The sequence below is a fragment of the Boleophthalmus pectinirostris genome, unplaced genomic scaffold, assembly GCF_026225935.1.
Source record: "Boleophthalmus pectinirostris isolate CB_2022bp ecotype Guang Dong unplaced genomic scaffold, ASM2622593v1 HiC_scaffold_23, whole genome shotgun sequence".
Taxonomy (NCBI): domain Eukaryota; kingdom Metazoa; phylum Chordata; class Actinopteri; order Gobiiformes; family Gobiidae; genus Boleophthalmus; species Boleophthalmus pectinirostris.
This window is the reverse complement of record NW_026571207.1, coordinates 14,866,409-14,890,996: the sequence shown is the minus strand read 5'-3', so window position 1 is coordinate 14,890,996 and position 24,588 is coordinate 14,866,409. Positions and strand designations below refer to the sequence as shown.

At 38.2% G+C, this 24,588-nt stretch overlaps 4 protein-coding genes and 1 non-coding gene across 10 annotated transcripts; 1 reads left to right on the top strand and 4 right to left on the bottom strand.

Annotated features, from left to right (window-relative positions):
- Positions 1 to 790: 790 nt before the first annotated feature.
- On the bottom strand, positions 791 to 12,834 carry bod1l1 (biorientation of chromosomes in cell division 1-like 1). Of its 6 annotated transcripts, none has more exons than XM_055158961.1 (30): positions 12,620 to 12,834; positions 12,326 to 12,450; positions 12,047 to 12,231; positions 11,220 to 11,699; positions 10,656 to 10,802; positions 10,427 to 10,578; positions 10,245 to 10,341; positions 10,046 to 10,172; positions 9,718 to 9,775; positions 8,034 to 9,636; positions 7,633 to 7,685; positions 6,913 to 7,009; positions 6,778 to 6,837; positions 6,677 to 6,714; positions 6,546 to 6,597; positions 6,142 to 6,206; positions 5,988 to 6,057; positions 5,853 to 5,899; positions 5,715 to 5,781; positions 5,593 to 5,627; positions 5,384 to 5,519; positions 5,238 to 5,311; positions 4,592 to 4,709; positions 4,458 to 4,501; positions 4,302 to 4,383; positions 4,129 to 4,202; positions 3,942 to 4,059; positions 3,390 to 3,525; positions 2,766 to 2,837; positions 791 to 1,792 (listed from the first exon to the last, which is right to left on the bottom strand). In XM_055158961.1, the coding sequence occupies exons 1-30, from the start codon at positions 12,734 to 12,736 to the stop codon at positions 1,690 to 1,692; spliced, it is 4,632 nt and encodes a 1,543-aa protein (XP_055014936.1). In that variant the 5' UTR covers positions 12,737 to 12,834; the 3' UTR covers positions 791 to 1,689. The 6 variants fall into 6 exon arrangements, 4 of the variants coding, with proteins under 4 accessions (XP_055014936.1, XP_055014937.1, XP_055014939.1 ...); XM_055158962.1 differs by having other exon boundaries at positions 4,592 to 4,706; XM_055158964.1 differs by having other exon boundaries at positions 5,602 to 5,627.
- Positions 12,835 to 13,249: 415 nt separating this feature from the next.
- trnal-aag (transfer RNA leucine (anticodon AAG)) lies at positions 13,250 to 13,331 on the bottom strand. Its single transcript has one exon. It is a non-coding gene; the product is annotated as a tRNA-Leu (tRNA).
- A 694-nt stretch (positions 13,332 to 14,025) lies between these two features.
- On the bottom strand, positions 14,026 to 17,566 carry aurkb (aurora kinase B). The gene is made up of 8 exons (XM_020923406.2): positions 17,483 to 17,566; positions 16,384 to 16,422; positions 16,196 to 16,281; positions 15,273 to 15,461; positions 15,063 to 15,201; positions 14,841 to 14,989; positions 14,598 to 14,772; positions 14,026 to 14,517 (listed from the first exon to the last, which is right to left on the bottom strand). The coding sequence occupies exons 1-8, from the start codon at positions 17,486 to 17,488 to the stop codon at positions 14,338 to 14,340; spliced, it is 963 nt and encodes a 320-aa protein (XP_020779065.1). The 5' UTR covers positions 17,489 to 17,566; the 3' UTR covers positions 14,026 to 14,337.
- Positions 17,567 to 18,267: 701 nt separating this feature from the next.
- Positions 18,268 to 20,818, bottom strand: LOC110159003 (F-box/LRR-repeat protein 12). Its single transcript, XM_020923567.2, has 3 exons — positions 20,448 to 20,818; positions 20,270 to 20,345; positions 18,268 to 19,860 (listed from the first exon to the last, which is right to left on the bottom strand). Exons 1-3 carry the CDS (start codon positions 20,546 to 20,548, stop codon positions 18,847 to 18,849), a joined length of 1,191 nt encoding a protein of 396 aa, XP_020779226.1. The 5' UTR covers positions 20,549 to 20,818; the 3' UTR covers positions 18,268 to 18,846.
- Positions 20,819 to 20,833: 15 nt separating this feature from the next.
- Positions 20,834 to 24,143, top strand: cops6 (COP9 signalosome subunit 6). Its single transcript, XM_020923522.2, has 10 exons — positions 20,834 to 20,911; positions 21,515 to 21,640; positions 21,721 to 21,852; positions 21,936 to 22,024; positions 22,103 to 22,165; positions 22,238 to 22,285; positions 22,375 to 22,489; positions 22,685 to 22,777; positions 23,013 to 23,113; positions 23,752 to 24,143. The coding sequence occupies exons 1-10, from the start codon at positions 20,851 to 20,853 to the stop codon at positions 23,890 to 23,892; spliced, it is 969 nt and encodes a 322-aa protein (XP_020779181.2). The 5' UTR covers positions 20,834 to 20,850; the 3' UTR covers positions 23,893 to 24,143.
- Positions 24,144 to 24,588: the final 445 nt, after the last annotated feature.

The following is a 24,588-nucleotide window of genomic DNA, read 5'->3' as shown; positions in this document are numbered from 1 at the left end:
TTTAGCTGAAAAAGCGTATTATCACCATTAATTTTATTGCAGAGTTAAATACACTTGAACATTTATGTAGGCCACACATAAACTAAGAACCCAACTTCAAAATATAAAAAATAATGTGGCGTCTGCTGGCGAAATCCAAAATCCTTAAGAACAATAAAAACGCCTATAATAAAATGGTATAAGTGAGTGAATGGACTGCTGTGTGTCTGCCAAGGCTTCATAAGGAAATACCTGATGAGCTCGGTGTGGTCAGAAAACTGCAGGCTGTTCTAGAGGTACTTGTGTTCAGGTGCAGCAGGATTCGACGTGAAAAAGATGTGAATATTTCATCCTTAGTTTGTCAGTTTCTCCTCCATTAGCAGGCAGGAATGTCCTCTTCTACCTCTCTACTCACAAATGTGTTTCTATTTAGGCTCTGTAGACAACACAATCATTTAGAAAGACCGGATAATGACCAGGTACTGATGCAGGCTGATACCACTATGTAAAGATTATGATTTTATGTTTTGAATCTAACATTGCATTTTTAAACAGTTATTCATCTTGATTTTTGAGTGCATATTCTTTATTCTCCTGCTGTTCTTGCACTTTATATTGAAACACATGGGGCAAATAAAAGATTCTCTTATCTGTATCGTTATCATATGTAGTGTCTTCCCAAAGTCCTACTTTATATTATTGTGATTTTTCTGACAAGCATTGCGATCAGATTTGCGGTTTATGTTTTGATAGGATTCTGTTCAAAGTTTACAATTTAAACGAGTCCTGAAAAAATGACAAGAGAGTGAAATATGAACTCAGGTTTTTAAGTCTAATACAATTCAGAACATGTTTGCACAGATCTAACTACAAGGTCAGCAGTTTTTATGCAAAATACGGTGGGGGAAATGATGGTAATCCAAAAAGTGCAGCCTTTGTGATTTGTCACTGAAATTGTGAGTTTGATCTGATTGTGATTAATCTTGCAGCACTAATATAAGAACATACTATTTAATTTATCCACATGTGTTCAGACTGAATTTACAGATAAAAAAAAAGGTCAAACAAATGATCAGAAGGAACAACAGGCTTTAAACAAAAACATTTATGTAAAAGTTAATGTTCTACAGTACTGACATACTGGTATATGACAAACATGTATTGTCTTTTGACAATATAAAACACAAAAGTATAAAAAGACAACTGCAGGAACAGCAGTATTCTTGCTAATGAACAGACCCATCATGTATAAAAACAAAGTAAAACAGGATATAAATGCCTCATCATTCATAGAATGAATAATATACTTTAAAATGCCTCCGTGTGGCCGCTTGGTACAATGCAGAGATAAAACACTTGAAACAACGTGACATATAAAAGTGAACCTGATGTAATTTACAATTCAACTCAGTTCATTATCTCCAAGAACAACACTACTCCACTACTTACCAGTGACCTGAAACTCTATTACAGAGTATTACTGTGAACGTACAGGAGGACTGATTCAAACCATATGGCTGTAAAGTCAAAGGTATTCTGCACAAATCTACAGATTTAGAAGGAATCAAATTGACTTATACATTTTTTTTCCCAGAATCAACAAGTTACCTTTTTGTTGACAGCTTTTTGGTGGAATAAACCTGCTTCTTCCTTGAATATGCAGTGGTGAAACAGAGTGTTGAAGGCAGCAGTTTTTCAGTGTCAGACATGTTAGCGTTTAGCTCGCTTGGAAGGGGGCTCCTCTGATTTCTGAGCTCCCCGCGTGCGCGCCACGGGGGGGCTGCTCTCCCGTTTGCGGCCCCTCGCTCCACCGCTGCACGGAAACAAGGAGCAAGTGTCAGTCTGTCTGCGAGTGTCATATTTAAGTGCTGTAAAAACTTGTCTTTGTTAATTCATGGATTACATGCGGCCAATACAAAAAGTGGAACTGACGGGGCTACATGAGAGGGGTCGGAGGAGAGGGAGACACATTTCAAATACGCCATTTGCATTTTGGTCTGCTGAATAGACCGCTTGTTATGTTCTGTTTTGTAATAGCTCAACACATCAGAAAAATATGAAATGTGAGTTTAAACTGTGACCTCACTATAACCTGATAAATTATTGGTGTACAACTTTTCCAATGTTGCCAGATACACAGATGCAAAAGTACTATAACTATATCCTACAACACTGTCCCTGAGGACCAATGTCAAATCATAATGAACAGATTATTTGGAATACTTCAGGCTTAGTAACTAATTACATAATATCCAAACCCTAATGCCTTTATTGGTATTGTTGATTTCACTCATCTATCTTATATTTATTCAATTACAGGTTATTTCATTTGCTAAAAACTTATCTTGAAAACCTTCTTAATGTGAGTGGGATCGCCGCTCCATAGAACTGACCTGTAATTTTGTTTGCTTGTCTCATAGGGAATGAAAAACTTCAACGCCATACTGTGTAATATTCTAACTCCTCTGTGAGAAGTAGGTGACGAACCAAAAAAGTTTACCTTTAAGTAGTTACAAAGCCTGAATCATTCTTAATAAACTATTTCCTCTTTATGAATTAAGTCTTTATTCATGCTTTAATAAGGCTAATTAAGGTGTAGTTTTTATAAAGTGGTACCAAACATCTTTTATTTGAACTACACTGTTTATTTCTGTTAGTCGACTGTTATGTTTGAAGTTCCAGGAAAAATGCTAAAATGTCCTCCTTCGCCCTCAATAAGCCCCGTAATGGTCAGATTGCTGTTCTAAGCTCGTTCCTTGTGGTGTCCGTCGAAAAGCCAAACTCACCGTGTGCCAGCGGTGGTCTCGTCTTTGCCACTCTGTCGACTTGCCCGGGTGGAGGGTTTACTTGGCTTGTTTCTAAGATCAATAAAAAACAAATATGTATCTACAGCCTTTGGTTTAGAGACTTACATCTTTGCGAGTTCATGTAATAAAACGTGACATGAGCTCTTAGTGGTACACGATACAAAGGACTAACCACTGTGTGAAATACTGTAAGCAAGTTGATTCTTAAAGGTCCTATATTTCGCAAAATGTACTCTTGTGAGCTTTATGCCACGTTATAATGTTGTTACCTCATCAAAAACATACCTAGAGTTGTGTTTTGTTTCATTCACACATGCTCTAGTTTTCAAGTTAACCTTTTAGCAACTGTTTACCTTTTGTTTAGTAGAGAAGGCAATTTCAGGGCTGAAATTATTCAAATGATTCTAGTGGAGGTGTATGAAGTTTAAAAACACAGTGGAGCACTTTCTGTATTACTACATGACATCACAATGTGTTTTTATTTTGATAGAAGTGTTTAACGTGTGAATGTAACAAAACACAACTCTGGGTGTGTTTTTGAAGAGGAAACAAACATTACAACAGTGTGTTCATTTTTTCGCTTTACGTTCTTGTTTGATGTACCTCTCAGCCTCTAGACGAGATGCCAGACGCGTGGTAGCTCGCGTCTTAGTCTCTTTTCCTTCCTCTTTCTCATCATCTTCATCCTCTTCATCCAGATCCCCCTCTTCTTCTACGTCCTCTTCCTTTTTACTCTTATCTGGGGGAGACAGAGACAGTGGACATTATTAACACAGGTATTTGTAATGGCTAATATAGAATACATTATTACTAATACTGCTACTACTATACTACTACTGTCAAATTTAAGTCAATTTGTAAAAACCCTTCTGATGGAGATTGCAAATATGTCTTGGCAAGTGATTTTCAGCTTCCATTATATGGACCATTCTGAGGATTTTATTCCATTCAGTAGAATTTGTTTAACATTGTTTAATTGCTGTGGAAATGGCCCTATTTTTTTTTTTTATTCATTGTACAGGTTTGTGTGTATGCAGTGACACTTTTTATGCTGATGATGTTTTTATAATGGTATATATTTGATATACCATAAAAAATAGACAAATTCAACCAAACGGTCTAGATGAATAAAGTAGTTTGCAAGAGTTTTTGCACCTGGATCATCTGCTTTTGTGTCAGAATCCTCAGTGGCAAGTGCTGCTTTAGGAGGTCTGCCCCTCCGCGCAGCTCTCTTTACGGTTCCATCTTGTTCTTCTTGTTGCTCGTCTTCAGTCTGGTGATATTACACATTCATAAAAACAATGTATTAGAATTACATATAGCAGCAATATAGTCTACTTACATCCTCCTGTTTTTCACTGTCCTCTTGTTTGGATTCGGTTTGATTCTCTGTCTCTGTTTCTGATGGGGAACAAACTACCCCCCCAAAAAATGTATATTATTTATTATTGTTTCACATTATCATTATAAAGAAATATTACATAGTTCGTATAAATTAACTGAATCTTTTCTCACCAGTGTCTTTGTCTGGTTCTTCTTCATCTGGTTCTGGTGTAGCGTTTTGCTCTATATCATCTTTAACACTGGGAGCAGATTGCTGAAAGAAACACACACAAAGAACATAAAACTTGATTTTTTTTTATTCTGTGTAAAACAAAGAACAAACCCAACCTCCATAGTTTCTTCCGAGCGCTTCCTCTTTAGTGAAGGTTTATCTGGTGATGCGTTAGAAACATTAAAAGAACAAAACTTTTTCACTTAGATATTACAACATATGCTTATTGAACTACACAGTAAATGCTTACCAGTGTCAGTATCAGTGGCTTCTTTGGAGGATTCAGTATTTTCACTTTGTTCTGGAGGAGAGTCAACTGGGTCAACTGCATCAACCTGGCTCAACTTCACATTTTCTTCTTCATTCTTCAACAAATTAGAATAAATTGTTCATATGAATACATTTGAAATACAAATACTTTAGAGGTGCATTATGTAACATTTATAGTTGAGGGTCTGCCAGCTTCTTGTTTCCATGAAGCTATTTGCTTTACCTAGATTGTTCCATAGTATGGCAATAAACTCACCTGTATTTGAATGAATGTTAGATCTGGTATAGGTTTAATGCCATACAGTGGAATATTCCAAGCAATGTAGTATCATGCCAAATGCAGCTCTCAGACCAATTTATATTGGCTCTCAATCCTTCTGCTGAAATTGCCCAATTGACCAACTGACCAGAGGCATTCTACTACTATAACCTCAATAACATCACATCACATTGTACAGTGCTAAAATAAACAAGTATGGTGGGTCTGTCAAAACTATGTAAAATGCATTCATCTGAATGATCCACTGTAGTGACCACTAGTCTACGGCCCTCTGCTTCAAATATGTTTCAATATTTGGCCTTCAGTGAAAAAAGTGTGGACACCTCTGCTTTAATGTAACACTTACTTGTTCCTCCATCTCCTCAGTTTTTTCAGAGGTTGACTGTTCCACGACGTCTATCTCTGCAGCTTCAGTTTTATCTGAAGAGAACCAATCAAAACTAAATAACTGTATTAAGTAAGTATAATAAAATGTTTTAAACAGAAGGGTACCATCTGTGGTCTGTTTCGCCATGGCTGGGCGGCGTCCTCTTCGCGTGGGTGTCTCTGCCTTTTCATTTTGGTTCTTCTCTGCCTCTTCTGTCCTTGTTAACTGTCCTCTTCGTGGGGATTTGACTTCAAAATTTTCCTTAAAAATATCGATAATATTTATTTACTTTTAAATCACACTACCTTTAGGAAACTGTCTATTTGGTCCATACATCGCTCACCTCCTCTTGACTTTCTTTCCCGTCACCTTTAGGAAGAGAAAAACAAGAAATGTGTGACACTATCCTGTTGTTGGCACGGTCTATTCTAAATAATAATGAAAATACATAAGTACCAGAATCAGACATTTTACGGATTGACAACTTTCGTTTACGTCTTCCTCTGCCCAAAGATTTCTCCTCCTTAAAACCATACATATATTTTATTAAGAGGTATCAGAAAAAATGAGGGATTCTAGTTGACAAGAAAATACCTTTTCTGAGTCCCTTTCTTCTTGACTGTCTGTACTGGACATGAAGCCTAAAAAAACAAGAGCCCGGACATGAAATTATACCTTTGAATTTAACAGTGAGCTGACATAGAAAGGCATAAACTTGAAATAACTTACTAGATTCTTTGACTAATTTAGATCGACATTCTGATGAACTTTCAGGAATCTGATCAACACTTTCTGGCTTCTCCAAAGAGTAAAAAAGATTAAACATGAAAATGGAGAATTTAAATGTGACTGTTTATAGTATACTACCTTTTTGGGCACTTACCATCTGTGGTTCACTTTGCTCCGCTGCAACGCACATCTCCTCATTAGCCTTAGTTTCAGTTTCACCTGGAGGATTAAAAAAAAAAAGAAAGTAAAACATTAATTGTGTAACAACTAACTATAAAATGTAGTCAGACAAAATAACTCTACAATGTTAAATGTTATCTTCAGTCATTAGCTCTGAGTGTAGTAAAGATGCCTGTACTTTCTCAGATTTTCACATTTAACTGAAACATTTGCAGCACTAATATGGTACTCTACTTTGTAAGTGAGAGCTAAAGCAGTTGTGGATACCATTCTCAAAACTAGAACTGCAGAACAATCCGCACACCACCAGAGGGAGCCAACGTAACACCATTGGTACCAAAGGTATAGTGCCGTTCAGATGAACTTGTATTTACTTACTTGTATCCATGTCCATCTTCGTTACGTGCTCTTCTGTGATCACCTCTGCCTCCTATAGTTAATGAAATATTACTCACATGTGTGAAATGTAAATTTACATCTTTAATGTGAAATTAATAATTGTGTCTTACTTGTGTGGATGTATTCTTAGTCTCAATATCACTTTGCTCTGAAAGTAAAAAATAATAAACATGATAGAAATTCACTGATAAATTGTTCAGATGTTACATACCTAGTCTAGATGTTTCACTCTCTTCTGCTGCTTTTTCTTCAACGTCTACAACATTTGTAGCTGTAATACAAAAATAAATGTTTTATCCCCCAAAAGTATATAGGATGGACAAAATAATCGTTAAGAACAGATTACCTTCTTGTGTTGCTTCTTCTTGAGTAACATCAGCAGGCAGCTCATTCATAGCTTCCTCCTTCAGTGTGGGAGTCTCATCAAGTTTTGTACCTTCATCCTAAAATTGCCAAAAACAAAACAAAATGTCAATATGATTATAGTTCATAGCTAAAGAACAGGCTAAAAGCAGAGGTGGGTAGTACTCAGTTAGATTTAACTGGGTAACTTTTTGAATAAATTGTAATTTTAAGTAATTTTCTTGCAGTGTACTCCTACTGAATACCATTTTTATTGAAGTAAGATATAAGATATAAGATATAAGTAACGGTACTTTTACTTTGTTAAAGTTTTGGTTACAGTGGGAGGAGTAACCAAAGAGTACGCGCCAAAAGCTTTATGCTGATAATATTAAATTGTATGAACATTTGTGTTTTTTGCACCAATATGATTTTGTTTTTCTAATTTTTGTGTCTATCCTTGAAAATACAATTTTTAGTGCAATATTTAATGTTTTTTTTTTTTTATTCCCTTTACATGAAATTAACTTTAATATAAATCTGATGTTACACCCCAACAGTTAATCTTTAATTTACTCACTTGAAGTAGTACTTTTGTCAAATACTTTTTTTACTCTCACTTGAGTAATTTCTTAAACTCTTACTTGTGTACAATTTTTGGCTACTCTACCCACCTCTGGTTAAAAGTAATAGATCTGATAGAGAAGATAATTTGAATGACAACCTTAGGTACCATCTCTTCTTGCGGTGCTTCTGTTTTTGTGCCTTCAGGTACACCTAAAAAAGGTACGTTATTGTACAGTAGTTAGTCATGTTTCTTTGTTTAAATTCGGGGTGTCCAAAGATTTTTCCTTGGGGGACCAAAATGAATGCGCATTGACAGTTTCTACATAAAAATTTTCTTCTGCAAAGAAAAGTATGGTTTATGTATGTATGATGTATGACTTTATATATCAGAAAATATCCAGGAATTTGCCCATCCCATCTCCTGTCTTTTCACTACCAAACTGAATCAATATGGATTCATTTTTAAATCTCAGCGCTCCCTAGAAGGCAAAATTAATTTAGACCAAATACACCACTTTGGGCACCCCTGGTCTAAATAGTATTTCGTCAAAATTGTACCTGTTATAACTTCACTCTCTTCTTTAACTTCATCTTGTGATTCCTCAGCAGGGGATACATCAGAAAGCACATCTGTCTGGTCCATCACATCAGCTGCACTTGCCTCCATTGGTTCCTCTGATACATTTCCTTCTTGCCTGATCAAACCAGACGTTACTGTACTATCCGGATCCATTGAGAGTAGTGTAAGCGCCGCCTCTTGCATCTTCATATCAGCCTCCTGCTGGGCCCTTTCCTGCACGCCCTCCCTCTGTTCGCTGGGCTCGGGCAGGCGGGCGTCGGCTGAGGTGCACACGTTGACAAGTGCGAGCAGGGCGTCAGCTTCAGCAGGCACCACAGTCATTTTGAGCGGATCGGTTTCGCCCTCGGAGGGTTCTGGGGTGATGTCGCTCAGGGCGTCACATGTGTCGTCCGATGTAGAAGCAGTCACCATGGCAACAGGAGGCTCGGAGTCAGTGCTGGTGTCCGGGAGAAGAGCGGGTTTCTTCGGCTGCTCCTCAGAGGATACAGCAGTCTTTTGAGGTTTTGTCTTTTCAAGTTTGGATGGTTTGTCCTTCCGGCTGTCATCTTTACCTTCAAGATCCCTTTTGTCAGTTTTCTTTTTGTCAATTTTCTTTTCAACTTTTGCCATTTCGTCTTTCCTCTGCTCCTTTTTACCGTCCACTTTTTTCATCTCCTTTGTTGCCTCCTCTTTGATACTGGGGGAACCTGTTGAACTGCTATGACCTTTTTTATCGCTTTTGGATATTGCTGGACTTTTGGCATCTTCTTTAGATTTTAGCTTAGTTTTCTCCTTCTCTGTAATTTTGGCCTTTTTGGGATCCTTTTCACTTTCATAACCAGATTTGTTCAATTTCTGTGGATCACCTGCTTTAGTCTTTTCCCTTTCAGCATCTTTACTATTGGTTTTGGACTTGGGTTTTTCATCAGTGTGACTCTTGGATCTTTTAAGGAGCTCTTTAGGGTGCTTGTTCTTCTTTTTGGTAGCATCTGAACCCGGCTCCAGGTCAGATTTGTCCTCAGAGGAGCCAGCACCAGATTCTGGGCGAACCAGCTGTTTTAAATCCGTTTTTGTTTTCTCTGCTTTAGCTTTGTCCTTGTTTGAATCCTTGTCTTTATCCTTCTCTCGTACTTTCTCTGCTTTCTGCTCCAATGATGGAGTTTTGAGCTTCTTGACATCTTTGGAACTCACATCACCTGTCTCCTTTTCAGTTTTCTTCTTTCTTTCTTCTTCAGTTTTCCTTTTTACGTTCTTATCCTCTTTCCCTAACGCACTTTCCTTTTGGGTGTTTTCAACTTCAGCTTGTTTCTGCTTGAGTTTAGCCCGTTGGCGTTCTTTTTCCTTACGTTCTTTCAAAATGAGCTCTTTGCGGGACGGACGGTCAAATTTACTGAAGGAGCGATACTTGAGGGCCTCTTGAGAACCTTGCTCCAGTTCCAAAATGAAGGAGTGCGTGCGGTTTTTGTCACTGATCTTTTTGGGTTCAGCTTCCTCAGACACACTGCCACTCGCCCTCCTGCTCCTCTCATCAGGCGATGCAGATTCAGACATATGCCTCATAGGCTTTTGCTGCATGGTTTTGGAAGGAGTGGGCTTTGCTTCCTTGTTGGGGAGAAAATATATAGGAGTTAAAATTAATAAGTTATCTTTGGCCAACATGCGGAAAACTGTGAGTTAACGTACTACTTTCTTGGTGCCTTCTCCAGTTTCTTTCTTCTTGCTTGTCACATCATCCTCTTTCCTACAGGTCAAGCAATGTCCAGTTAGTACACTTTAAAGATGTATATAACTATTCTGATCCTGCTTGTCTACATGTAGATGATAATGCTTTGGCAGTAATGTTCCACAGTATGGCATTAAACTTACCCCATCTAGCAAATATTCACATACAGGTGCGGAGCATTCTAGGCAAAGCATTAACATCTCCATGGAGCAGGTGATGGGCCACCCCCCAGGAAAAGTTACATGTTTTAAAAATCAACATACCAACAAATCACACAAAACAACCTACCTTGAATCCAACTTCCTCTTTCTGTTTAAAGCCATTTTCTTCTCCAGAACCTTTCGTTCTTTTCGTGCCTCCTTGGCTCTTGGGCGCTCAGTTGCAGCAACATCTGCACTCTTCTGACTTTTCTTATCTGAGAGAAATTGCAACACAAAAATGCTTGATTGTGATAAATCACAACACAAATGTTAAACTAGACACATACTTTGTTCTTCCGTCTGTGCTGCCTTCTGCTTACGCTTCTCCTCCATTCGTTCTCTATTTTGCTGCCTCTTCAGTAATCTTTCCTCTTTGTCCTTAGCCTGTAAACATCAGAAACATCAATTACATTATGGCATATAGAAATAATGCATAAAAAGTTACATATGAACGATCAATGCAACTGACCGCTGATCTCCGACGCTCCTCCACAGTAACTTCATCGTCAGAGTCGCTATAGTATCGAGAGTACAGGAAGGGCTTATGCACATAGGCCTTTCTCCGAGGCTTTTGTTTTTCCTCTCCATCATCACTAGTTTCTTTAGTTTTTTCTTTGTCATCTGTAGGGATTTGGAAAAGAAACATTACGCCAAATAAAAATGCATTTTTTCTGACCAAGTAAAACAAAAAGACTAACCATCCAGAACCTCTCCCTCCTCAGAAGAATCAGAGGGAGTCTGCGCATCGTCACTTTCCTCCTCAAATGAAGACAGGTCACTAGTGTGAACAGAGCTCACGGTGATGTCACTCAGACCCTCCAGATCTGAGTCCTCTAAGGAATACTCTGCACAAAAAGTTGAGAGAATTACCATTGCTCATTGACAACTACTCAAATTCGAATCATCAGTGATAATAGGGATATCCCATAATCCCTATATTTTAAACGTGAGTTGGAGGAAAGATCTGAATTCTATGGTTGAAGTTGCCGTTTAACTGTCAGATTGCAGATGTTGAGACCTCATTTATGGTTAATATCTCTAATAACTTGGCCTATTCACATGACTGAAGTAAATTCTAAAGAGATTAATGTTCAAGTCAGTTAAAAAGAATTTGTGGATCATAAGTTTGGATGTTATTTCTTTCTTTCAAAAACAAAAAGTAAATCTCCCAGAGTTATAAAGGCCCCTAAACCTCCACCTGAAATTGTAAAATGTGAAGGTAAATTATTGGATTTTTCACATATAGTACAAAAGCAGCTCACCTTCTTTGATCCTCTCTTTGGCTTTCTGTTTGGCTTGACTTGAGGATTTCAGCTCTTCATCTTGTTTCTCCAAAGGTGTCTTGGAAGCCGTTTTAGTTGAAGATTTGTCCTTCTCCTCCACTGTCTCATCATGAACATCTGACACTTTCTCCTCCATCTTTACCTCTTCTTTTATTTCTTCTTTTTCAACTTCAGATTGTGCATTATTGTCACTCTTTACCTCTAATTCTTGCACCTTAGTCGCCAGCTTCTCTTCATCCATGTCTTCAGGGGCCTTAACTTGGGCAGCCTCCTCTTCCTCTGTATGACTTGTGTCCTTCTTACTTTCGTCTAGCTCCATGGGTTCCTCTGATGGTTCGAGTTTTGGTCCCTTCTCAGCTGTGGCCCTATCAGTTGCCTCTTGGCTCAAAGTTGTGATGGTGTCCAAGATCGACATCGCTCTGCTCGTAGTAGTGTTCATCGGAGAAGAAGGTGCTGCAGCTAGGCATGTTCATAATGCATTAGTATTAATCACTTTAAAAGGTGCACTATGTAACTTTCCTGATGAAGAGTTTTCGACATGTTTGTCTCCATGGAGATGTTACGCTTTGCCCGGAATGTTTTAGATTTACCTTGCATCAGTAGCATGTATTCAGTTGCAGGTGTTTTGTGACTAAAAATACCATTCTTATTGAGAGTGTGGTCACCTCTCCATGACTACATCACCTGCTAGACTCCATGTAGAGAAGAGATGTTGCCATAGTGTGGAATATTCTAGACAAAGCGATAACATCTCCATAGAGACAATCAAATGACGGACACTCAGCATACCATTAAGTTATACATACCTTGCTCAATAGAATCCATTTTAGGTTCTGTGGCAGTAAGCAGAGCAGTGGGCTCATCAACACAACTTCCAGGTGACAGAAATTCACGGACTACCCTCTCGACCTGTGGCCTAAAGATGTGATTGATCTTGGGATCGACCACTTGAGCCACAATTCTGTCCACTCCCTGTTCCAGCATCCCTGATCTGATTGAATAAATGATTCACTTGCAATATTAAACAACAGTTGAAAATGGAACAGTATTTTCATAAAAGTATTATGCACTGTACTGCAACTTACTGCAATACCAGCTGACGGATGTTGTTCCTCAGCTGGTTCTTGTTCAAATGTGGACTCCATGTGTGGTTGGAAAGGTGATTTGAGACAAAGTTGTCCACTCTTTGCTTCAGGTTTAAGTAAGCAGGCTGACAGGAGAAAGACATTTGTAAACTGGATATAGCTATATCTAATGTATATCTAATGTATGAAACTAACAGACAAAATTGTAGCCCAAACTTCATAAATATGCACAACCAAGAGTTGTACAGAAAGACAAGATATCTTACCTAGCATGCTAAATTAAAAGTTAGTTACCTTTGTATCCACGTCTGCCAAGCACTCCCTTCGAAACTGATCAAACAATCCTTGTGTTTTTAAATGGTTTACAATCATCGAGACCAACTGTGGGTCCCCTGGAGGTAAGCCCGCCATTTTTAGATAACTGATGCAAAATAAAATGTATAAAGACTTAAAAGGTTAACCGTTCATGCGGTCAAGAGACGAGTCTATTTTGGTTCTTGATGTTCGAAGTAGAATTGACCCGGAAGAGAAGAATGAGAAACAGGAAGAATATGAAAAACACATCTTTGTTTTCAGAATAAAGGTAACTTGATTTTATTGTAGTTTTATGTTTGTAAGTAAACGTTCTCTTACAGTTTGGTTTGGTTTTTCAATCCATAATATTACATATATTACGGGCTTTAGCAAGAACAATTTATACTGAGTTGAAGTGAGTACAACAATGAAATACCATTTAGTCTTGAGAGTTACAACCACGGATCTTTAACGCCCTCAAGTGGACGTAGACAGCCACAACAGGAATTCTTCGCCTTCTCTAAATCATGAAAATACTTTTTTTTTTCAATTTCATCTGCACTGAAGCACTGCCACGGTGTTTCAAGATCCTGTTAAAAAGAACTGTAAATCAAGTACCTAAAAATACTTTGGCAGCGGTGGGATTCGAACCCACGCCCCCGAAGAGACTGGAGCCTTAATCCAGCGCCTTAGACCGCTCGGCCACGCTACCGTATGAGGTAAAGTTGGTACCGGAACCAAGTACTTAAACTATGCATTTGGCCCTGTTGATGGTTTGATAATTTGGTAGATTTTTATGGGTAATTGAAAGATCATCTTTCACAGAATACTGTCAAGTCCACATTACTTTTACGCCATTTCGCCTGTACGTTAAAAGGGTACTACAAACTATGTTTCTCTTTTTAGGTTTTTGACATTACAGGTCCATTGCTAGAAGCCAATTTAGAGTCAGTTCAGGACCGTCCATATTTAGGTTTACGTTGAGAAAAATACAGAAGTGCAGTTTTGTCTCCAGAAGTTTCATTTAGTTCAGTATACATTTTAGGAACATTTTAAAGATCCTAACAGAAAACAGAACTGAGCATTTTTATTCATAAAACGCAAAAATGTAGGGAACGTCAGCTGTAGAGTGAGTTTTTTGTTCATATAAACAGCTACTACAGTTTGTGTTTTCTTGCTGCTCCAGCTCTCTCTGTGGTGCTAAGATTTAAAGACATCCTTGGGACAATCAGGACTGCAGTGGTCAGTGGTTCAGGCTTTCACAGAGATGATATATACCAAGCTTCAAAAAGGAAACACTTGAATTATTCAGTTTGGAAGTGGTTTTGTGAAGCAACTAACCTCTGGTAGATTTTAAAGATCATTCAAGTTGGTTTGAAAGTTAGATGCAATAAATAACAATTCAAAATGTTTTAAAAATTTATTACAATTTAAAGACTGAGCTGGAAGTGTTTCAAGCAAGGCTCCATGAAGAAACTTGTAGAAGACCTTTAGGCACCAGCACCAGAAAAACATTGTGATTTGGTTTAAAAAAAGATATTCTGAAGAGATAAAAATTGACATAAAAAAAACAAAAAGCATACAAACAGCTAAACATCTTACTAAACATAGATAATATGACAGAATAATGGCAGTTTGGGGCCCAAGGCAGTACTGTACATATTGACTAGTCCATTCTGACAATTTGTGCAGATACAAAATAGGAGTTTGGGTGCAAATCAGTTTTCAGAAGTTTTGGATGGGCAGATTGGAGGCAAACATCGCCGCGAGTTTGCTTTGACCCAAGGGTGATCAATAACACTCTGTAGTGAGAGACGGTCAGTGGGGTTGTGACGAAGCAACTTTGAAATCAAGTCCTTAGCACCATCTGAGACAATTCTTGGAAACTTTAAATCCACCTAGGTTAAAAACAAATTAAAGTCATAAATTAACACCACATGTAATGATCTTAAAAAATATACTATTTGTGCAAACCCACCTTCATGATTCTTTTGTATGTTTCAGAGTGACTTGCTGTTTCAAAGGGTGGGTTGCCAACCAAGCATTCATAACAGAGTACCCCAATGCACCATAAATCCACCTTCTCACTGTGAGTGTGACCCTCAATCATCTCTGGAGGAAGGTAATCCAGGGTGCCACACATTGTACGACGCCTTCAAAAGACATGATAATGTAAGGAGGGTGCGTTTCAGAGACCAAGTTTATGATTATTTTGTCTTACCTGAGTGATGGAGCATGAACAGACCAGCCAAAGTCTGCAATTTTCAGCTCTCCACGATATCCTAGAAGCAGATTCTCTGGCTTGATGTCACGATGAATAACTTTTTTCTCATGACAATACATGAGTGCATCAGAAATTTCCTCCATGTACTGAAATGACAACAAAAGACAATTATTAGAACATTAAAATCTACAACCACAAAGATATCACAAAAAAGCTTACAGTGGCAGAGCGCTGGTCATCAAATCTTCCGCATCTTTGTAACTCTTTATACATCTCACCACGTGGGGCGTACTCAAGAACCAAAAACACCCTTTTGCGATCATGGAAATAATTGTAGAAACGCAGAATATTGGGGTGTCTGAAACAAACCATAAACACTATAATTCATCCATTTCAATAATACATTTAGAAGTTAAAAACTGCACTTACTTTAGATGAGCCTGAATCTCAATCTCTCTCCTTAGTTGATGCTCCACACCCTCTTTTTCCATTTGTGATTTGAAGAGCACCTTTAGTGCCACTATGGCTTGCAGCTTCTTCACTCGAGCCAAGTAAACATTTCCAAATTTGCCTTTTCCGAGTGGCCGACCAATATCAAAGTCATCAATTGTAATTTTTCTGTAGAAGATAGTTGGAGTTTAGTTACCATATCTTTTTTCAGTAAATGCATTTCATTCTAAAACACAATATTAGCATGATATTTTTACCAGATATTAATAACAACTTCATCAACTAAAGGTATCAGACAATAGACATATGATGTGGACTGTGAAATAAAAAAAATAAAAAAATGGACAAGGTTGTCAGTAATGAATATTTCAGGTTGAGTCCCATTTGTCTGATTATAGAATGTGACATCATACTCCCAAAAGTGCGACTTTCCATGTCATATCAAATCCCCCACTAGAACCAAGAACACTAGATTTCAACTAAAAATGTATTTTAAAACAATATTAAATGTAAGCTAACCCTCTGTATTAAATAATATAGGCCTAATATAGAATGTTATCATAATAATTACCAAAATTTGCTCAAAAATGTTAGTTTATATGGTCCTCTTTCTATAGATTTTCATTGGATTCATTGGTGATTACAAAGGCCATTCTTGCAACTGGATTACCTTTCTCTGCAAATATTCAGCCAAAGAAAGTTCTTATAGTGATTTCAAAGTGCTCCACAGGCACCTCTAAACTTTGGGTGAACATGCCTCATAAACAGCACCTTTGGTATTGGTGCACATTTAATGAGGACAAAAACACAGTTCAAACTCAATTTTTTGACTAAATATTGAGAAATTAATATTCAACCCTCTATATGGAATCCAACGAGAAAGACCTTCTGGCTGAATGTACCTTGCAACAGAACTGGACGAGGAGGCATCCGCTCTTGGTTTGGCTACTGGAACACGCTGAGGAACCCCTAAGTTTGGTGTTGCAATCTGGATCAAAACAAATTCAGATACATTTCCAATTAATTATCAGAATTCTCACTTATAGCCACAATAAAATTCTGAATAACATGTAAATTTTTCTCAACTTACTGGTCTTCGAAAACCTCTGGGCTCGTAATTTTCTTTGTTCTGTAGTGTAGAGATAGGAGAAATATAAGACTATGTTACATTTAGTGATGGATGAAGAACAGCATATATGTAGGAGTTTAACAAAATCTGAGTTCTTAACCAACTGTAGTATCAAACCAAAATGAACACTTAGATGGGTATACTAAAAGGCATGCTACATTTCAGTCAATTACCACTCTCAGTTAGGGTGACCAGATTTTCAGTATTAAAAACTGGGACACACCTGAGTTGAGATGGTGGGAATAAATAAACTTGTGACAAAAGCATATAGCAATGTCCATTCTCAACGCACGTGTGGTGTGGGTCAGTTTATAATACAGAAGCGCAGTCTTCTGTATTTTGGCTAAACAAATGCAAATTATGGTCCTCTGGTTTAGAACTGAAACAGACCTTATATAGTTCTGGTTTAGTCCTAGTTTAGATCAAATTGGGCCAAAATTGTGTTCTGCACTCTGCCAATTCATTACTAACATGTGAGCCAGTCACATTTTCTTTGTATTTTGGTCATTTTTAAGTATTCCTTTTCTGTATTTTACATAAACAAATGACAATTTATGCCTCTCTTTACTGTTGACAGGGATCAAAATGGTCAAAAATAGGGACACTTGGGAGATTTCTTGTATAAAACTCTGAAAAATCAATTGTTTTGGATAAATCTGCTGGGACAGAGGGCTCAAAACTGGGACTGTCCCGTGTGGGTGAATAGGGACGTCTGGTCACCCTGCTCTCAGCATGGAATATTAATATACCTAGTTGGCAGTCTGTGTCATTTCAAAAGAGGAACACTAGTTTGATCCATAAAGGATGATAGAGTAAGGGTGTCAGCAGCATAGACAGTATAAAGACACATATTTTTCCATTCAGTCTATGGTCAGTCGTAGGTGAACATGAAACGGAAGCCAGAAAGGCAGCCTTAGCATCGAGGCTAACAACACAGGCTATCGTTAGCTGTATCTCGGTCGCTTTAACTCGACGTAACTATTCTCTAGTAACTCAGCGAATAATACGCAACTTACATTTTACTGCTAAACATCATCGTGAAAATAAAAACAACAGTTACCTGCATTTTTGCCACGGTGCAGCTATAGCAGTACGGAGAAGCTGGCGTATGTATGCGCTTGGACTCAGCCGCCAACGTTTTCAAAAAGAGATCATGGCGGAACGTGATTGGTCGAACGCTTGTAAATCTGTCCATGCCATTGGTCAGACGAGTCCTATAGCCCGCATTTGATTGGTCGACACGACGCTTTTCCCACGTGACTCACCACCGCTTTTGTTACCGACATTAAAAAAAAGTAAACAAAAAAGTAGGTTATTATTATTATTGTTATTATTGTTGCATTTTTGGTAAGGTTTTGCAAAGATTCACATCGGGTCAACTTAAAAAAAAAAAAAAAGTAAACAAAAAGTAGTGTTCTTCACAGATTACGGTTAGTCGAACTTCCATAGACAGTAGGGTAACCAGAAGTTGCTATTTACCCGGGACAGTCCCAGTTTTGAGCTCAGTAGATCTATCCAAAACCATTTATTTGTCCCAGGTTTATACAAGAAATGTCCCAGGTGTCCCTATATTAACCAATTTGATTGAGTAATGAATGAATAAATTGAGTAATGGCCCCAGTGCAGAAACATTTTTACGCACTTGTTTCACAATTTTATTATTACCAACCACAACAAACCGGGTGTGCCAGTTTCTGATTTTGAAAATCTGGTCACCATAATAGAAAGCATTTTGCATTTAATATGTATGTGTAGGCAAATTTTCTATCTTTTTCCTTCAGTTTTCTTTTTCTTTTCTTTTTTTTTCATTTTAAAACATGCAAGTGTTAAGTTAAAAAGACCACACTCTGTTCAAAATACATTTATTTACCAAACCTGTGTTCAAAGACACACATCTTCAAACACACTAACACACTATTGGCTTATAATAACCATTAATACAACTCTCCTTTTTTGTATAGTCAGATAATTCATTTTTATGGGGCAGATATTGGACACTACAATCCAGCCTCACTGTGATAATCAAATTTGATAAAAATAGGGATACTTTATGTAATTAGACATTACTGTATTCATAATAGTGTTTTTGAAGCTTACAAAAGTAATTAACTTTAAGTATTATTTTTAATTTCATTGTGTTGTCTAATATTTTCTGAAAGCAGACATTTGAGTAATATACAGTTGTTTTGGGTGTGCTCACACTTGCACAAACATAGCAAAATTTGAACTAAAATGGGTCTAAACCTGGAACTTGGCTAGACCAGGAATACCCTTGGTCTAGAACAGAACTAAACTAGGCTCAGACCAAGACCAAACTAGGACAAGTGTGAATACACCCTTAGTTTGATGTGACATAGCCTAATAATGACTTCATTACAATTAGAAAGTAAATATACATGGACACATAAACAACCGGAACAGTCTTTATTCTGCATTACTCTGTACTGAGCAATTAGTGAAAACCAGAGTGCAGCATGGCAGCATGGCTCCAAGTGTGCGACGCAAACTTGGAATAGGATCTACTACATCTTGTTTCCGATTTTCATTGGTACCATTATCCTCACTCACTGCTTCTTCTCCATCTGGTGCCTCCTCGGCATTACCCTCCTCTGACGGACCCTGGCGAGACTGGAAGACTACATCTAAAAACTCAAGGCGTCTTAAGCCTCGAAGCATCCTGCAACTTCTGCATATTTGTAAATTACTAAGTGTACAAGACCAAAGACACAGGCGTTTCAAGTCGTTTAGACGGCTCGCACAGAGCAGACCTGGCCCCACTTCTTTACCTCCCAGACTAAGCTCTTCCAAACCGAGCCATCCTGAGCCTAAACCAAGAGAAGCCATTTGTATATGGTAGCCCAGCCGACCGATAATGCCCAACTCCAGCCTCCTGAGCCTGAAAAGCCCTTCCAGCCCCGACACGCCATCTTTAGCAGCACAGTTTCTCAAACCATTTGCTGTTATTCTAAATGTGTCACGCAACTCCAAGTGACTCAGTTTTTGCCATGATGTCAGACTTTGGAGGTGCTGGTCTGTAAACGAGGGGACATTGTTAAGGATCAGACTCTCAATAGTAATCCCGAAATGAGCTGAAGGTCCTTTCCCAACTTTTTCCCGACTAGTTGTAGCTTCCGAGTCACTGTTAGGGGGTAAGGTCGGCAGTGTTTGATCAAAAAAGCCACGGGGCAGCTCACAGCCGCGAAGCTCTAAGACCTGCAGAGATGGAGGTAGAATCTGACATGAAGGGAGACTTCTGAGGTCAGCATGCAGGAGGCAAAGTCTTCTCAGACGAGGGCACTTGGTGGACAAAGCTTTAAGCCACGACTCAGACAGAAACGTCCCACCTCTTGCAGATAGCAGCAAACCACGCATTCGAAGGCACCGCAGGCCACATCCTAAGTATTGACGGAGCAAGACCCACAGAATCCGAGATGTGACCTAGCAAAAAGAAAAGTATATACATACCTCATTAATACTCAGTTAAAATGCAAAACTTGAGAAAAATGACCATGTATACAAATACTAGATCTTGCCCTAAAGCCTGTAGTTACACTGTTGTTATGCTTTAAATAAACTTTTTTAGCTAGTTGACCACTGTGATTAGTGTTTTTCAAAAAATACAAATCAGTTAAGAGGCGTCTGGTTGCAGACCCTCATGGACCAGTTGGAACAAATTGTGGTTTTATTTAGAGATTATATAAGGACTGATTGTGGAGCCAAAATGAAAGTCTACCAGCATTTATCAAGTGTTCATGTTAATGCCTTGTTTTCTACTTAAAAACAAAACATGTTTCTACGTTTTACAGTAATAATGACATAACTAACTGTTTCATGTGTCAAAACTTACCCCTTTCCACGCTGTCAGATCCACCACCCTCCAGAGTCTCTGGTCTTTCACTAGACGCCTCCATCTCTTACACACACTACAAACAAAAATCATATGACATGAAGAACAGAGAACGTCGACAAAACATGACTTGGGTTTTGTTACACCCTGACATTATATCTATGAATATTATTCTCACCTCCCAGCTCTGACAAGCTCTCGCACTCCAAGAAAAGACAATATATCTATTAAAAGGTTTTCAGGAAAATAATCAAGATTGTATCCATTTAACACATCCATTTTGTTTATAAATCTCCACAGCTCTGACGGAATAGTTTTCCGGTGCACAAAGGGTTGCGTCCGAAAGAAAAATCCCACGGAAACAATTTACCAAAAAGAGCAGTGCCGCTTGAAAAATGAAGAAAAAAAGTAGACCCCAGTTCGTCGCTACATGTCTTCTCCTTTTTACACCACTATCTATAAACACCTGGCAAATTGGGGCACTAGAACGACGCAAATATGCAAATGCAAAACATAAACTCTGACAAAGGCATAAAGCAAACACGCCATCTATCGTCGGTTGGTGGTACAACGCAGCACGCATGCGCATTGCATTGCCGAAGATGGCGACGAACGGAGGGGGAATGGAAGTGGACGGGGCAGGCGAGTTTTACTTAAAAATCACTATTTTGCAGTTTCTTTATGAATGTAATCCATGCCGGGCATTCGTTACTATTATGTGTACCCCAGTCATCAGCGGTTTGGTTTGCTGTGACTAAATTAGACCTCGATTATCTCCCTTAATCAGAGCACTCATTCTCATTCCTTGCTCTCACCATGTTGTGTTTATGAAATAGATTTTTACTGATCACAAAACTTCTCTTTTCAACTTATGTGTAACAGACAGCCTATACCTGAATTTGCCTACCCAGCTGCCCTGTATGCTCATATTGAGGGCCAGGGCCTCGTAGTAATATGGTTTCTCTATGTTATTATGAGTAATGAGTGTGTTATGACGTATTCTGTACCCTAATCTATTACCTAAACCTAAAAAAAACATACACCAAGGACTACGGGTGGAATTTAGCTCTAGTCCTACAACCTGGCAATCTTTCCTGTTAAAGGTTAATGAATATTGTGCACTGTCCCCATCTCATAAATAAACTAAATAAATAATAAATAAAATAAACAAATAAATCAAAATTATTAGCTTGGATGAACCATTGTACATTCATTTTAACTGTCGATGTATTTGTATGCTTGCAGCCAGCCCCAGTGTTATGGCTTCAGGTGTCACCGGGAGTGTGTCAGTAGCCCTGCATCCTCTCGTCATTCTCAACATATCTGACCACTGGATACGGATTCGTTCACAGGAAGGGCGGCCCATGCAGGGTGACTATTGATTGATTGATTTCCCATACTTAAAATGGTCTGGTATTAAACACTATTTGTTTGTTTTGATTGTTTCTTAGTGATTGGTGCACTTATTGGAAAGCAGGAGGGTAGAAACATCGAAGTAATGAACTCTTTTGAGCTCCTGTCTCACACTATAGATGACCGAGTTCACATTGATAAGGAATACTATTATACCAAGGAAGAACAATGTACGTATCAAAAATGTTTGTAAAAGAAAACTGACATGCCACTTTGAAGCACTGTTATAGTTAATAACTTTACACTTTGGCAGTCAAACAGGTTTTCAAAGAAATGGAGTTCCTTGGCTGGTACACCACTGGTGGTCCACCTGATTCGTCAGATATTCACATTCACAAGCAGGTGAGCAATGCTGACATTTGTAGTACATAGGTAGGTAAAAGGGGATTAGTTTTTTATATTGTTTGTTTTTTGTTTTAGGTGTGTGAAATAATTGAGAGCCCCCTGTTCCTCAAGCTTAACCCAATGACTAAACACACTGATGTAAGTTTTCTCTTGTAATGTAAAATTAAAATCAAAGTTAAAGTTTACTCAATTATGTTATATGTTCTCCAGCTTCCAGTCAGTGTCTATGAATCTGTGATTGACATAATTAATGGAGAGGTACAAATTAACTCTTCTTTCATTTCATCAACCATAATGTAAATGTAGTTTGCACATGTACAATTTAATTATTATTTTTCTGTAATTAGGCCACCATGTTGTTTGCTGAGCTGACATACACTCTGGCCACAGAGGAAGCCGAGAGAATTGGTGTCGACCATGTAGCTCGCATGACAGCCACCGGCACAGGGGAAAACTCCACAGGTATTTTACAAACAATTACACCTCTTTAGCTTTAACTGAACGTAAATCTACAATTTATCTTTCAGTTCATTCACAATTTTAATGTTCCAAAAGTATTTTGTCAGTGATCTGTGTGAAGGCTTGAAGCTTGTTTGAATTGCATGGAGTAATAATGGGCAAAATTCCACTCCTCATTTTGTTTGTTTTCCTTTGTAGTTGCTGAACACCTTATAGCCCAACACAGTGCAATAAAGATGCTGCACAGTCGAGTTAAGATCATTCTAGAGTATGTCAAAGCTGTGGAAGCAGGTAAGAACACCTTTTATGGGAAGAAGAGTGTCATGTGCGTGAGCATAAGTGTAGTGTGGAAAACAGCTGTTTTCGAAGCAGTTGCTTCCTATTCTCATGTGCACATCTTAAAAACATGTGTTCATGTGGAACATGTGTTCATAATTACAGACCCTGTTTATTATGTGAAAAAGCATAATTTTGCCTCATCACATGACTTGTTTTTTGACAGTTTTTTTGTCTGTCTGTGCCACAGGAGAGGTGCCATTTAATCATGAGATTCTCAGAGAAGCAAACGCCCTGTGCCACAGGCTTCCTGTCCTCAGCACCATGAAGTTTAAAACAGATTTCTATGATGTAAGAAATGGTCTTTGGGTTTACTTTACTACCTTTTTTTTAAATGGCTCTTGTGTAGAGCTGCATCTACCTAATATTTTAGTAGTAGTAGTATTGTACATTGAGACTTCTTAAATAACCCACATTATCAGCCAAATAAAGGTAGAAATATGGTGACTCTTGGCTTCTAAATAGAGAATATTTACAAAGTGTATTATTAACTAATCAATAATTGTCTTTCTTATGTCCACTAGTTGCAATTTTTATAGTCCACTTGTCACAATCAGCTGATTACTTAGACTTATTTATTGCAGCCCTACTCTTGAGTACTTACTATTACAATGTTGTGAGTAACAATGGTGTTTTACAGCTATATTTAGAATCAAAGGCCATTACTAACCTTAAACTGTAGGTAATTGTGCGTGTGTGAGACGCCTGACTATTCAAATTGTAACGAGCTGATTACTGAAGATACCATCAAACTATTTATAGTTGAATCACTGTAATTACCTTATGCTTCTGCATAGTACTGAGTGTTTTATGTGCTTGTATGTGCACGGTTAATTGATGGGTTCTAAACAGTGAAGTCTTGTTTTAGTCTTATGTAAAATCTTTGCCAGAGGGAGCTCTGTGTAACTGTGTCTCTGTTTCCCCCACAGCAATGTAATGACGTGGGCCTGATGGCCTACTTAGGCACCATCACCAAGACTTGCAACAGTATGAATCAGTTCATCAACAAGTTTAATGTTCTGTACGACAGACAGGGCATCGGCCGCAGGATGAGAGGACTTTTCTTTTGAGCTGGCATTAGCCAAATAGACAGACAAGCAGCAATTTTGGTCTTTTTGAGTTTGTGAATTGATCACCACATCTCAACTAAGAAACAGTAGCTATTCAACCAGATTGTGTTTTTCAGCCACACAAATATAAAGGCACTTGAATTGATTCATCACTCAATACAAAATTGTTTTAAGGTTCTGATATAATATTTCACTGTTTGTTTCATTGCTACACTTATCTATATGTAATAAATGATATGTTTTTCATGGGACTTGTGTCCGATTATTTGTAAGCAAAGTGTGAGCAGTTACTGTGCAGACAGGCATTTAAGGCACTGTGTACTCTGCACTTTTAAATGAGCCTGTAAATCAGCTATGGGACATTACTGTAGTTGCAAGTTTAATGTCTGGAGCCAAGTGTTTGCAGTTAGCTGGTCGTTTGAAGTGATTCTCCTGCTGTTCCATGCCCTCGGAGGTTGGAATATAGGTTTACACCGCAGGGAAGAGCCATTTACTGCTCCAGACGTGTAGGAGTAACAGAATTTATAAAGGTATTAAATACACAGCGAAAACAGGGATAATGACCCTTGGCTTACACGTTGGCACTTCTACTTTACAGAAGTCACTGATTTTAGGTGTATGGAGGAGACAGCAAGAATCCCCAAAATGGAGAGAGAAATCGACTTTTATTCTCATAGTAAAATGTTTAATTACATT

Coding starts and splice junctions, on each gene's coding strand:
- bod1l1 (XM_055158961.1), bottom strand. CDS start 12,736: ATGGCGGGCTTACCTCCAGGGGACCCACAGTTGGTCTCGATGATTGTA. Junction 6,598..6,676: donor CTAAGAATACATCCACACAA/GTAAGACACAAT, acceptor CATTAACTATAG/GAGGCAGAGGTGATCACAGA. Junction 5,900..5,987: donor TAAATTAGTCAAAGAATCTA/GTAAGTTATTTC, acceptor TTGTTTTTTTAG/GCTTCATGTCCAGTACAGAC.
- aurkb (XM_020923406.2), bottom strand. Junction 14,773..14,840: donor GTTCATGCTCCATCACTCAG/GTAAGACAAAAT, acceptor TGTCTTTTGAAG/GCGTCGTACAATGTGTGGCA. Junction 14,518..14,597: donor CATACAAAAGAATCATGAAG/GTGGGTTTGCAC, acceptor TTTTTAACCTAG/GTGGATTTAAAGTTTCCAAG.
- LOC110159003 (XM_020923567.2), bottom strand. CDS start 20,548: ATGGATGTGTTAAATGGATACAATCTTGATTATTTTCCTGAAAACCTT. Junction 20,346..20,447: donor GAGCTTGTCAGAGCTGGGAG/GTGAGAATAATA, acceptor TTTTGTTTGTAG/TGTGTGTAAGAGATGGAGGC. Junction 19,861..20,269: donor ATCTGACAGCGTGGAAAGGG/GTAAGTTTTGAC, acceptor TCTTTTTGCTAG/GTCACATCTCGGATTCTGTG.
- cops6 (XM_020923522.2), top strand. CDS start 20,851: ATGCGCATTGCATTGCCGAAGATGGCGACGAACGGAGGGGGAATGGAA. Junction 21,853..21,935: donor TTATACCAAGGAAGAACAAT/GTACGTATCAAA, acceptor ACACTTTGGCAG/TCAAACAGGTTTTCAAAGAA. Junction 22,166..22,237: donor CAATGACTAAACACACTGAT/GTAAGTTTTCTC, acceptor TATGTTCTCCAG/CTTCCAGTCAGTGTCTATGA.